The sequence below is a fragment of the Alnus glutinosa genome, chromosome 11 (genome assembly GCF_958979055.1).
Source record: "Alnus glutinosa chromosome 11, dhAlnGlut1.1, whole genome shotgun sequence".
Classification (NCBI taxonomy): Eukaryota; Viridiplantae; Streptophyta; class Magnoliopsida; order Fagales; family Betulaceae; genus Alnus; species Alnus glutinosa.
Window position 1 is genome coordinate 5,839,088 of NC_084896.1, and position 14,517 is coordinate 5,853,604.

General features: G+C 37.4%; 1 protein-coding gene across 3 annotated transcripts; it reads right to left on the bottom strand.

The window, feature by feature from the left end:
- Positions 1 to 226: 226 nt before the first annotated feature.
- LOC133881725 (probable galacturonosyltransferase 3) lies at positions 227 to 10,533 on the bottom strand. Of its 3 annotated transcripts, XM_062320740.1 has the most exons (10): positions 10,305 to 10,526; positions 10,051 to 10,103; positions 9,873 to 9,933; positions 4,022 to 4,082; positions 3,138 to 3,188; positions 2,932 to 3,069; positions 2,532 to 2,663; positions 2,109 to 2,446; positions 1,072 to 2,017; positions 227 to 622 (listed from the first exon to the last, which is right to left on the bottom strand). In XM_062320740.1, exons 3-10 carry the CDS (start codon positions 9,899 to 9,901, stop codon positions 347 to 349), a joined length of 1,971 nt encoding a protein of 656 aa, XP_062176724.1. In that variant the 5' UTR covers positions 9,902 to 9,933; positions 10,051 to 10,103; positions 10,305 to 10,526; the 3' UTR covers positions 227 to 346. The 3 variants fall into 3 exon arrangements, with proteins under 3 accessions (XP_062176724.1, XP_062176722.1, XP_062176723.1); XM_062320738.1 differs by lacking the exon at positions 4,022 to 4,082 and having other exon boundaries at positions 10,305 to 10,533; XM_062320739.1 differs by lacking the exons at positions 3,138 to 3,188; positions 4,022 to 4,082 and having other exon boundaries at positions 10,305 to 10,533.
- Between the last annotated feature and the right edge of the window lie 3,984 nt (positions 10,534 to 14,517).

The following is a 14,517-nucleotide window of genomic DNA, read 5'->3' on the forward strand; positions in this document are numbered from 1 at the left end:
CTTAACTCAACCCATTTAATTAAAGGGGTCAAACACTTTAATCCTAACTTGCTAATTACGTGTTGGGTTCAAACCAAGTTCGCGGACTATGTCAAAAATTGACCAACACTGAGCAAAAGAAAGAGAGAATGATAAGATGGCTGAGGTAAACTGCACTAACGTTGCTCTCATCAAGCATTGTTTAGCAGTTGACTCAGCATAAACAAGAAACTATTAACACAACAGAGATCATGGACAGTTTCTTTCTCTGTAAGCAACAAGGCACTTTGCGTTTCTTTTTTCTTTTTTTTTTGGGAATCAATTATTACACGTGTAAGTGAGAGGGTGTTAGATGGAGAAAAAATAGTTATTCGCTAATGTCACACAATCGAAGATAAGGGTTATCAAACATTACATATCTAGACCAGTAAGATCTGTACTTGGAAACAGCTAAAGGCAGCCACGGCTTGTAGTTTCCGTTGTAATGGACGACAGCTGCATTCTCTATCTCCGTTCGATTAAGAGCTGGATCATAGCCAAGCCCCAAGACATGCCAACCCCGATGCAGCGGATAGGTCAAGTTATAGAAAGTGATCAGTCCCGGAGGCAATGTGCCAAGTTTCCAAAGTGTTCTATCCTCATTCTGCAAAACAGTTTTACATCAGTTGCTAATATGAACAATATATATTCTGACACAGCGAAAAGCACAATCTGAAATTAATGGAAAGGCATCACTTTTTGCAAAGAAACCACGTTTGTTGAGCAAAAACTAGGCACAGGAATACAGGATAAAGATCAGAATCTTCAGTAAGACAATTGCTGTGACAAGTGGTATGGACCAAAAACTAGAAAAATTAATGACTGAAGAATGCAATCACTATCATCGCATTAATATATCAATGCATAACAAAATGATTGCACGCCTATGGCCACTATCACCATGATATTTTTACATATGACTTGCATATTAAATATGTTATCATAAAAGAAAGGTATGAAATAAGTAATTTATAAAAAGACAACCAATGATGAGAACATGAAAAGGGTGAGGGGGTATGGGTTGTGATTGGAGGAAGGCAAATGAAGCTTTACCATATCTTGCCAATGATGATATATTCCAGTGATGTTTCTCTTTTTCCACTCCTTCAAGTCAAAAATATTCATGCCAAATGCCCAGCCACAAGCATTTTGATCGAAATTCTCAGAGATTGTTGGGTTAGAGAAGTTGAGATACTTGTCAAATCTATGGAAGCTCTGCTTGCATGTCTCCACTGCACCATTTACCATCCCTCGCAGATCAATGGACCAAAGAGGGGTGAGATCCTTCTGAACTACAATATCATCATCCAAAAATAGGATCTTGTCTAACTTTGGGTAAACTTCAGGAAGATAAAATCTAAGATGATTCAACATGGACAAATATTTCGGGTTCCTATACTTAAGATTGTCAGACCCAGCAGAGATGGAAGAAGGATGATTTGCCTTAAAATAGTATTCTTTGATTCTCGCAGATTCAAGTTGACGTAGAACAGAACAATATGAGGAATTCAGCCACTTGAAATCATCAATGTTTTCAACGTGGACTGTTGCTTTTGGAGGAGGGTTGACAAGAAACCACATTCTCATTGCAGGGAAATTCAGTTTATCTGTGACTATATGGAAAACATGTTTCTCAGGTTCCTTTGTGTGCAGCACAGTAGAATTGACAACCACAGACGTTGCTAGTACATTGTCAGAAAAGATGGCATAGTGGTAGAGAGAAGGATCTTCAAGCTTTTCTTTGTCAAGATCCTGTTTCTTATGATAACCCTGCAGATAATAGTCTGTAGCAAGATGCAGAGGCAGGCAATGCAATGGTTTAGGGACTGTTTTTGCAGCAAGCTGAATCGAGAATGCATTCTTTTCCTTTAGTAAATTTACATTCTCTTCAGTTGATTGAAGCATGGCTCGAAACTTCCTTGCAACTATGGCGCAATCATATAATCGGTCTTTTGCTATGGAGAGAACATGGCCCATTGCTTTTGCTCGATCAAGAGCACTAGAATAGGAACAGTGAGAAAAACTGCATGAATTCCAAGAGCAAGCATGTATACCTGGTAACCAGGACAGTGGACAGAGACTTGCAATACCTGGGGTGAAGTTCGGCATCAGAACTTGCTTCTTCAATAGCACGTTGACTTTCTCTGGAGTGTTTCAGGAGAGTATTGTAAAGACTTGTTTTATTCTTAGACTTGGCAATGTTTGCATATGCTTTGGCCATTAAGAGTTGGTCCCGCATGAGTTTCAGGGTTGAATCCGAATTTGGGCTATCATAATCTCGCCTCCATATACTGTACTTTCCCTTGACGGTGGTGTCAAGTCCTTCAGATCGTTCAATTGCTGCTGCTGCTGCCATCTGGTTGTCAGTTTCTTTATCTTGTACAATCAACTGTGCAGTTCGAAGATCCCTCCTTTCTTGCCGCTTTTTCTGAAGGGCTAGGAACTGTTATAAAACAAAATCAAGTGCACAAAACATATGTAGGGAACACCAATAGAAGCATTTGATAGCTCACCTGCCGCATGAGCTTCACTGGGCTCATTGATGACATGTGAGGATATGGGCTTCCACCTTCTTGATGCCCATCAGTAGAATACTCAACATTCTCTCCAGATCTTATCCCAGATTGAAATGAATCTTCCACTGCCTGAAAGTAAGGAATACATGGAGGAAGTGATCTGTCAATGTCTGTAACAAGGAGTCTATTTGTGATATCAGCCACTTAAGCTAAACAAAGGGAGACATTAAGTGGTTTTTTTTTTGGTCGGAAAACATTAAGGTAGAAGATTAGGATCGACATAAAATATATAAGGCACTCAACTTGTTCTAACTGTTTCAGCTAGGCATGATTGAGTACTTCCCCCTACATAATTGATTTCTATAAAAGAGCCAATGTTAAAATTAAATGGCAGTACCTGGGAAGTCTGTGGCTGGTCATGGTTACCATCCATACGGTTTTCCCATACCCAGGAAGCAGATAGATCCCTCATTTTCACCCTACTAATTCGAACAGCGCCAGATGCGTCGCTGTATGTTGCAATGATGTCAAAATCCTGTATGAAATGTATAAATATAAGCATCACTGGTATTTAATGACCAAAAAAAAAACTCTACAAATTACCTTTTCATCTGGATGGTCACCGACTCCAGAAACAGAAGAATTACCTTCTTCCTGATCAGCCAGCATTTGACCAAATGTTTAGCAAATGCAACAATTTGTATAATGAAATATAACTTATGTATAGAGGTAATGGTTTGAAACTCAAAAATAAGGGTGAGTGGCGGTGTGAAGGGTTTGTGGGTGTCAAACATCTACCAATTGCGATTTAACAATGCCAACAGGCACCAGCCATTTGAATCCTTTTTGCCATATTTTTTTGTATAAGTAATCCAATTTTACTAGAAAGCACAAAAGGGTGCAACCCAAGTACATAGAGAGACCTCTATTGGGGAAAAGTATAGGAAAACAACTCCATAAATTCTAGAAAACTAGACAAAGAAGAACTGTTGTAAGCCGCCACTCAAACATAAAAAGATCTTAACATAATAGCTTTTAACTCTAACACCATTCTCTCACAATCTTCAAAGTTTCGAGTATTACGCTCTCTCCAAATACACCACATTAAACACAATGGAGCCAACCTCCGAGCTTCTAAATTGTTGCAGCTTCCAAACTTCTCCAGCTACCTAACAATTCCACCACTCTTTGGAGCATGACCCATTCTAATCCAAAAAGACCGTAAATTGATCCCACAAAGCTTTAGCCACTTTGCAATGGTGCAAAAGATGATCTATGGTCTTCCAGCTCTTCTTGCATAAGCAAATATTAATCCATCACTATGACGTCGTAGTGCCTTTTTCTCAAGTTATCCAAAGTTAAGATCTTCTCTAATGCCGTTATTGACACAAAGAACGACACTCTCAAAGGAGCCTTATTTGTCCAAATTCTCTTCCAAGTAAAAGGAGAGCCAGTGGGAGGCAAAGCGCATGATAAAAAAATCTAACCTCGAATGTTTGCCTTTTGAAAGGAATCCAATCGATTTTATCCTCATCACCTTGTCTCAACCTGAGAAAGTACAAAAGATTAAAGAACGAAGTGACCGAATCCACCTCTCAATTATGCATTGATAGGATAACAAAATAAATTCCACTATAGAGTATCATCAGAAAACTGCACATATTCCGCCACTGAAGCCTCCTTATAGCGAGTGATAGTATACAACTCCGAAAAAGCTGCCTTCAAGTCTGGTCCCCATACCACAAATCATGTCAAAATCTTATCTTAGAACATCTCCTACCTCATATCTAACAAATCCTACTAATTTTGTATTAATGCTTTGATAATTAGATTAAAACATGTATTCTTCTTGCAATTTTTTTTTCTTTATACTTTTCATTTTAAACCATGTATACCTAAGAGAACAAAGATTTAAACATGTTTTACAATATATGGATTAAACTAAGATAAAGGCTCTTATGTTTTACCGAATTTTTTTTTTTCATTTATGTGATTTACTCCATTTTCAGCCATTTTTTGAAAGAGTTTTTTTGCTTTTAAAAGCAAAACAATGCAAAAATTTATTTGATTGTTGTGCATAAAATGAATATAAATACCTTCAAAACACCAAAGAGATGTTAAGCATTGAACATGATGTGAGGATTTATTTGATTGCGTTAAATGTTTAATGAAATATTTTGTTTTATTTTGTATTCATAAAAAATATTTAGTTTAGTTTGTTATGTATTTTTTTAAATGTTCAGAATTATATGGGTTTTATTTGTATTTAAATATAATAGGTATCATACTAACAATATCATAGATTCCTACTAATTTTTTATTAATGCTTTAATAATTAGATTAAACAATGTTTTCTTCTTGCTATTTTTTTTTTTCTTTATACTTCTTTTTCATTATAAACTACTCAATATAGGAACAAATATTTTAACATGTTTTAATTTATATAAATTAAACTAAAATTAAGGGTCTTATTTTTTAATTCATTTGAATGTTTTATGGAATATTTTTGTTTTCGTTTGTATAATTTACTCGATTTTCAGACATTTTTCAAAAAGTGTTTTTTTGCTTTTGAAAGCAAAACAATGCAAAAATTTATTTGATTGTTGTGCATAAAACACTTTGATAATCATAATCTACAGGTTTTGTTCTTGATTTTTTTTTCTTTATACCTCTTTTCATTTTAAACCACTGATATGGGAACAAAGATTTTAACATGTTTTAATTTATATGGATTAAAATAAAATTAAGGGTCTTATTTTTTAATTCATTTGAATGTATAATGGTATTGTTTTTTCGTTTGTATGATTCACTCAAAAAAAATTTGAAAGTATTATCTCTCCTTCTGAAAGCAAAAGGAGACAAAAATTTATTTGATTAAACATTGAACATGATGTGAAAGGATTTATTTGATTGCATTAAATGTTGAGTGAAAAATTTTGTTTTATTTTGTATTCATAAAAAAATAGGCTTTGTTTATTTTGCTCTATATTATTTTTTAATGTTCAAAATTTTATTAGTTTTATTTGTATTGAAATTTAATAGGTATCACACAAACATTATCACAAATTTATACTAATTTTCTATTAATGCTTTAATAATTTGAATTTAGATTTTCTTCTCGCTAATTTTTTTTTTCTTTATACTTCTTTTCGTTATAGACTACACTAATGGGAACAAAGATTTTAACAAGTTTTACTTTTTATGGATTAAAATAAAATTAAGGGTCTTAACCTTTAATGTCTTTTTATTGGAAGATGTGAGATATTTTTTTTTACACGCCTTTTTTAACCTATAATGAAAAGTACGATAAAGATGTATTTAAATTTTGAAATTAAATTATAATGAAAAATCTCGCACGTAGCGCAGGTTATGAGCTAGTTTCTATACAAATGAAGTCAACAACAACTAAGGAATCAACGGTTATGTTTTCCTATGTTCGAATTAGCCACCCAATGGAAAAAATTTGTAATTTTAGACTCCCTCTCTCATCTAAAGAGCCCTTTATTTCTACCTCCAAGTCACTTCTTCTTATAGATCTCACTTCTTCTTCTTTTTTGATAAGTAATAAACTGACTTTATTAAAAGCATCAGGCGCCCCTTAGTACACTGGCAGTATACAAGAGAAAACGCAAAGCTGGAAATCGAAAAAAAACAACCCAAAAAAAGAAAGAAAGAAGCCCATCAAACAAACCCATGAGAACCTAAACCTACAAGAACAAAGAACCCCAACCCAACCCTTAAGGAACACACAAGAAACCCACCCAAAAACCCACAGGAACCAACACCCATAGCCCACAAACAACCCACAAGCTACAGAACCTGAGCGTTTCCTCTTCTACTCCTAGAAGGCACACTCGCACCGTCGTAGTTTATAAACTCTTCAGATTCTGCAGTTCTCTCCTTCCTTTGATCTTATACCGCTTCCCCATACTACCCCGATGAAAATCTTCCTCAATGGCATCCAACAAAGCCAAGGCCGAATCTTCATCCTCAGCACCATCTGACTCCCACTCCAAATGTAAGTCGGGAGGAATAACGCCCAATGGGTGAGGAAAGTCACCTTCCTCTCCCTGATCCCACAAAACAATCTCCCCAGATGGGCTAAACCCTACCGGCCACTCCTGAGATTGGATCAAGCCATTTGAGTTGGGAGTCTCACCCTTGTTAATGGTCATCGATTTGCAGCCGCCCAAGGGGGAGGGAACTCTCGGGAGAAGGAACCGCGCCGTAGCCCCACTCCCCCATTTGGCATCGGCAGGTTCTGAGCCACAGACCCGTCCATAGCCTGAGAAGAAGTACCTAAACACTGCGTCATCGGCGAACTCAAAGTTGTCACTGCCTCATCAATCAGGGAAATATCCAACTTACTCGCTTTTGCCTTCGATTTCCGTTGATACCTCATGACTGATTTTGTTTCGGACGGGTAAATGGGAGCCCCACCGTCCACCATCACCGGAAGAGACAAACGAAACCTCTCTCCCAACGCTTCCGCCCCCAAAGAGGGAAACTCAAATCCTTTAGAGTCCGAATCCAGCCCCCCAAGCAGACATGGGGTTAAGTCACAAACAGACACTTCCGCTCGCAGGTTGGGCTTCGCCACACACCCATAGGCAAAAGGATCTTCAACCACCGCCGTGCACAAGCTTAGTCACTTCTTCTTATAGAGCAGTCCTCTCCAAGTCGCTAGTAATTTCAGTCTTTCTCAACATTTCAACATCATACAAGGATTGCTCTTCTGCAATAACATTGAGATCTAAGAGTTCATCCAAAAGAACCTTTTCTGCTTCACAACATTACCAAATACTTCCTCATTCCATTTTTTCAAATCAATTTTCAACACTTACAATTTACACGCCAAAATAAAACTAGGGGAGCCTTGAAAGCTGTAAGACATCCACTACTGTTTCACCTTTTCCGCAAAGCCCTCTGATTTTACCCATATATTTTCGAACTCAAATTACTGACTGCTCCTAACAACACCACCACAATCAAGCAGTATAGGAAAGTGATCCAAAAGAATTCTAGGTAGCCTCCTCTAAATGACATCTGGGAACTGAACTACCCAATCAGGAGAGTAAAAACATGTCAATTCTAGACCATAACGAAGGATCACGGTATTAGACCACGTGAATTTCTCGCTTGCTAGAGGGATATCTATGAGACCCAGTTCAAAAATGACTTTGGAAAACTCCTACATTGCTGGGGAAGGACAGGTGTCGCTTGATCTCTCACTTCGGTGGCAGGTGATATTAAAATCACCCCCAATACACCACGGTAAATCCCACCAACTAATCAACCCAACTAATGCATCCCAAAGCATTTTCCTGTCATTATCAACATTAGGACCATAAATACCCACAAAAGCCTACTCAAAGTTATCTTCAACACCCCTAAGGGAACAGGCAATAGAAAATGCCTCCACGCACTCCTCAATTTTTTCCACCACCCTCCAATTCCACATTAACAAAATCTCCCCAAAAACCCCTCTCGAACCCAAATAGCACCAATCCACGTATTGACAACCCCATAAGTTGCGCACAACAACCCCAGGTACAAACCCCAATTTAGTTTCTTGTAAATAGATCATATCAAGTTTCCAATCTCTGAAAAGATTTCTGACCCTCAACCTTTTATCCCTCTCATTCAATCTTCTCACATTCCAGGATATAATCTTAGGCTTCATTAAGAAACGGTCGGACCCCTCCCCTTACCTTTACCTTTACCTTTACCTCTACTAGACTGACCTAATCTCTTTAGTTCACGATGTCCTCTCTAGTAGAATGAATCAGACATTATGATGTCAACTTGCTTCAATGGCAATAAACAAAGCCACTAACTCATCCTCAAATCCCTCACAAGACAGCCCCACAATGTGATAGAAACTCTTCAATTTCTGAACCACCCAATTTGAAGAAATTGATTCAGACATAGTTGGCCCATCAATCACAACAAGGGGGGAAAATTAAAGCCTCAGACAAGGAGCCGCCTGAAAGACTCTCAGATCCTATGCTCTTGATTCTCCTAAACTCCCCTCATGATCTCCTCCAAGATTGGTGGCATCAATTGCAAGAGGTAGCGGTGAAGTTGTCGGAGAGCTAATGTGCGGAGCGGAAGGGGGACCCGACCCCGCTACTGCAGACTCTGCAGTTAAACCTAAGAGAACGCCCCCTACGTCCAATCTAATTCTCCACTTAACATTGGATTTGGGCATGGGCTGAGGATGACCTAAACCGCGAGCTTTAACTTGCTCTCTATCAGAATGGGCCAACACAAAAGATGGAACTGGATTACATGTGCCCGAGCCCACAGATGAAGAAGACTGGGTCCTCCTATTTCGAGCGGGCTTCGATTCCGAAAAACCTGCAGGTTGATTAAAAATAAGTTTCAAGCACACTCCAATGCCCAAGCCCAAAGATGAGGCCCATCACGCAAGCTCATAGATCGAACCTTACATGAAGCTCTACGTTCAATAACACAACCCAAGCCTAAGCCTGTGGCACTCACCCAATTGGGTTAGACCACTGCAAACGGGCCTGGAATATCCGAACCCGAGGCATCAGAAAGATTGGATGGGGCCTTCTCATTACCTTCATTTACAGTCATACTTTCAGCTACATCACATTACCTTCCCCTAACTTTACTCAAATCCCTTAAGCTATTCCTTCTCCATGTTGTTGCTTACATTTAAAACAATCTTTTCTCCAGATCTCTCTCCTATAGCTGCTATAATATTTAGTACTTGTTTGATCATCCCATGGAATTATCTTGCTCAGATCCTATCTGGTATAATCTCCAACATCACAAATGGGGAAACTCAAGAATCGCCACTATCACCATAAAAGATTTGAAGTGAGATCATGGATTTGTGTAAGATGCTATAAAATTATAGCTCGGGTATGTTGAAAATCCATGGGACAGTTGAACAAGCCCTTAATATTTCACTTAATTGAAAATTCCCATATGTTTTAACAAAAATATTATATAATCCCAGATTCCTAGATACACATGTCAAATTTTACCCCATCCCGAACTAAGATAAAACCTCTCAAAGAAATTCCAAAACTCCAACTTTTTTAATAGTTTGTATACTTACCTATTTTCCAAATCTGAGGTTTACCTATGGAGAAACTACACACCATCTTGTCACCCTTACATGTTTTCTAGTATTTCCAAGCCAAGTAACCTCTAGGAAGCTTACAATTCCAGTAAATAGTTATTGACAATGTAGTTATAATAACAAGATATTATACAATCCCCAAAAAGCTCTATTAACTATCTATAATCATTACAGCTGAAATCATGCTCAGAAAATTGAAATAAGAAAGATGAGATGGAAACCTTTCCCAAACGGCACTGCTCACAGTCATATAAGGGCCGAAACTCTTTGAACTCTCTTTGACTGAAACCATTAACAAAAATGCAAATCATAGTAACAGAAATCAAAGACCAATCTTACAATTATAGCGAAATTACTGTCTCCGATTCACAAATTAGACATGTTAAAGCCTAATCTTACATAGTTGAAGTATCTAGCCCATCTGCTCCAATAAAATCGATATGGCATACAACCTGTATGACCAAGACCAATCAAACCCATTAAGGTAAGAGACTTGTTCGTACTTATTATGTGGATTTAGGAGTCTGATCAGAGGATTGAATGTAAAACAGTGAGATATTAATGCTAAATCATATTAGCGAGATAATTAAGCATAATATAGAAGGATCTAAAGGATCGGCATCGATCCGTGGCGTTAAAACCCTAGAAATTACCAATGAGATGCAGATGACTTGCAGACAAAGAGAGCTTGAGATTGTTCTTTCCCCAGTTTCCATTCGCGAGAGCGAGAGAGGCTTGTCTCAGCGGGAATTTGGGAGGAAGGAGTTTTATATGAATGGGGATTTCAGTGACAAAAATCGCCCGCATAGATGTTGCTAAGGAGATCGACACTTGAGAGTCTTTCGCTGACCCGTTGAGACATCACACGACCTACAAGTTTAAATTTACGAGTTTGGTCCAACTATACTCTATTATGTCGCGCGTGCATCCATAACAATCTCTTTGTCACGTGTGAATCCATCACCATATTACCCCTCAAATTGAAGCTTTTTCCTATTTTTAAAATGGGTTAAATACCTAATTGCTCTCTAGTCTCTATGGTTTCAAAATTTTATTTTTTGTCCCCTGAATTTTCATTTTTTTCATAAGAGGTACATGTGCTATAGGAAAAGACAGAAATGATACCTCTGTCTATTTTTCTGTCTAAAACTAACGGATTGTCACGCATCCAACACGAGTCGGTGTAATATTGTGACACCTATCCCCTAGCACCACGTCAACGCTAACTTGTAGTTTGACACATATATGTGAATTATGTAACTTTGAACCCCCTATGGTTTTATTAATTTCATGTTTTGCCTCATATGGTTTCATTAAGTATCACAAATGGTACCTTAGTTTTCAATTGTATGCCCCCTGTGGTTTTATAAATTTCATGATGTATCCCATGTGATTTCAATAAGTATCATAAATGGTACATTAGTTTTTTTATTTTAAGGCTTTTTTAAAAAATAAATAAAAAATAAAAAATTGTAAGGCACCCCTTTGGACCGGTTTAGGGGTGGTTGGGGATGGTTCGGCCACCCCTATGGGCGAAAACCTATTTTTTTTTTTTTTTCACTTTGGCCCTTGAGAGTGGCCAAACCACCCCCAAAGGCTTGGCCACCCCAAAACTGGCCTTGAGCCACCCTTAAATTTTTATTTTTATTTTTTTAAAGAAAAAAGTCCTTAAAATAAATAAAAAAATATAGTAGACACGTCAGCGTTAACATGGCGCTGATGTTGCACTTGGGGACAGGTGTCGCATAGGTACGCCAACACGTGTTCGATGACATGGCCAGACGTTAGTTTTGGACGGAAAAATGAACGGATGTACTATTTCTGTCTTTTCCTATAGTATAGGTACCTCCTATGAAAAAAATGAAAATTCAGGGGGCAAAAAATAAAGTTTTGAAACCACAAAGGTGTATATGGTATTTAACCCTTTTAAAAAATTAATCTTATGGGCCATCTCCGAAATCACTTGCGGTTTACGTGAGTTTGACTGCGCCATGCATTTTTGTTCCTACTCTATGGACTCTCGTATATGATTATGCCATGAACCTTTTCCCCTTACTTATGGACCCTCGTTCAATTCAATTCACAGACTTTGTACCTTTGTTTTTACTTCAAAAATCCTTGTACAAGCCCGTGCCATAAAACCTTTGTCCCTTATTACAAGGACCCTCCATACCACACACTACCATTGGCTCTATACCACTTGTTAGAATACTAGCATCAATTTTCCTTTAATTTTCCTTAAATGGAATGAATCAAACTATTTTTTGTTACCTTATTCAAATAAATTTCACAATAACTTCCCTTATCATTTTTTTATACCATTTAAATATTCTATAAATTAAATGTTAGAGAAAAGAGAAAGCATTTAAATGTTGTTTCAAATAAATGTTAGAAAAAGAGAAAAAAAAAAAAATTTGTATTAAAATAATATTAAGGGAACCACTTTTACTTTTTTAGGTTTTTGTAGGGTTGGCAATTTTTGACACGACCCGCGAACCCGACACGAACACGACACGGGAAAATAGGGTTTGGGTTTATCATAATCGGGTTCGGGCCATAATCGGGTCAACCCAATTATGACCCGGTTAAAATCGTGTCTGGCGGGTCAACCCACGGGTTGATCTGCCAGACACGATAAGACCCGAATTAAAAGAAAAAAAAAAAAAAAAAAAAAACACAAAAGGCAACCCTAGCTGCAGAATCGCAAATGCCCGCAATCCGCATATTTTCTTTTCCCTTCAGTGCCTTCACCTTCTTCACGCGGCAATCGGTATGCCTGTCGCCTATTTGCTCCAAGCCTCCAAGAGACTGTCCAGTCCAGTGTCCTCGACTCCTCTGTCCAGACTCCTTCACGATTTACCTTGCCCCGGGGATCTGAGCTTCGAGATCTGAGTGTTGGGGATTTGAGCGCCTAGATCTGAGCGCCGAGGATCTGAGCTTCGCCTTCGGGATCTTGCATTCTTGCTGTTGGAGACCATTAGCGGCAGGCACGCCACCGACGTGAACTACAGCCCACCCTTGGTGGTCGACTGGAAGCCTGGAAGGTGCCGTTAATCAAGCACGGCAAATTCGTCGAAATCTGCGACGGCCAGATCGGTTCTCAGATCCAACTATCCAAGCCCAGTCGATCCTGCTCTACCTCATGTCCTCCGTGACTTCATCCGCGTGGCCTGTGGGATGAGACGGTGCCGGTGAGCAGAGAGCAGTGGCCAGTGAGTAGGCGTTAACAGAGTTGCAAAACGTGTTCGTCGGGTTCGTGTCGTGTAACCCGATTCGTTATTGGGTCGTGTTCGGGTTTGCAGTTCTGACCCGATTAATAATCGGGTCGGGTTCGTGTTGAACCCGATTATGTAATCGGGTCAGTCGGATCGACACGAACCCAACCCGCTGACCCGAATTGCCAACCCTAGGTTTTTGGTACAACTTTTGGTTCCCTTGGTGTTCCATAAGTTTATGGAATAACAAGGAAATCTATTTCAATAGGTTTTTAATGAGTTTTCTATACATTTAGAGAAAAAAACAAATTATAAGGAAGCTGTTGCTAGTACTTTTAAGGAAATTAATACTTTGGGGAGTCTTTTAATGAGCTATAATATAACATGTTAAGATACCACTTAACCCAAAAGCTTAAGCCTATAGATTTGGACTCAACTATGCTATATTAATCACTCACACTTATGACATATTTTCAATGCGGGACTCAAACCTTTCTATACTCAACATATGTGAATCGTACCAAACACATTACGAAAAGAGTCGCAAAAGGCTAAGAGTTCATTTGGCACTGGATTTTGCCGATCACAATGTTATTTAAACCAAATTGCAAAAAATGTACCATGAAAATGCGTTTTTTAAAATTTTATGATTTAAAAAAAAAAAAAAATCATTTTTTTTTTTTAAATCTCATGCAATTTTAAAAGCTAAATTATGATTTTAAATGCTAAAATGTAATTTTACCAAATATTTAACTACGCTTTTTAAAAATCGAGTTTTCAACTTTCATATTTTAAAATTGCTATTTTTGAAATCACAAACCTAAACAGACCTAAGTGTTTGAGTTGCAAAGCCGAAAATATCACCTTAACAAGTGCATTTCAAGGATTCGGAGACTTCCTGTTAGAGCTCCTAATAAAAGAGGATCAAGATCGTCTACAGTTTTGAAAGTATTCTATTATATAAATTTTCTAAAATTATGACCATTATTTTTAAATTAAATAGTTTAGATTTTGAAAAATGTTAGATGTACAGTTCGTTTACAACTTGTTGACTCGTGTCAGCATGTGATGGAGGATGTTAAAAAAATTAGTGGTTGATGTGACTCCAATAAGATGCTAACACATGTCAGCAAATTGTAAAAGAGTTGTATGTATAGCATTACTCTTATATTTTAGCAAATCATTTATCATCTCTACCAATTTAATATTTAAAGAAATGTTATTTTTGCATTTTTCTAACATTCTCAACTAACGTGGCATGCTCAATTCTCTTGATTTTTTTTTTAATTAAAATTAATCTAAAGGTGGATTGAGCATACTACGTTAATTGAGTATGTTGAGAGAATACTCGGAGAATACAAAATAGCATTTTTCTAATATTTATTATATTATCTCGTATTTTAAAAATTATAAATGCCCTTATAACAAGATCTCGAATATTCAATTTGGAAATAAGATTTTTAAGGCAATTTATATGATAGAACACCTTAAAAATTCTAAAAGATATTGATCCGACAAAAAGGTAATCATAATATCTCCTTTTCCTTTGCTTGGTTTTGTGATATCTCTTTTTTAGTATAGAATCTATTGTAGTCGTTTAAGGCAAAATAAATAATCATATGAATTATTTATCAAATTGACTCATCATTAC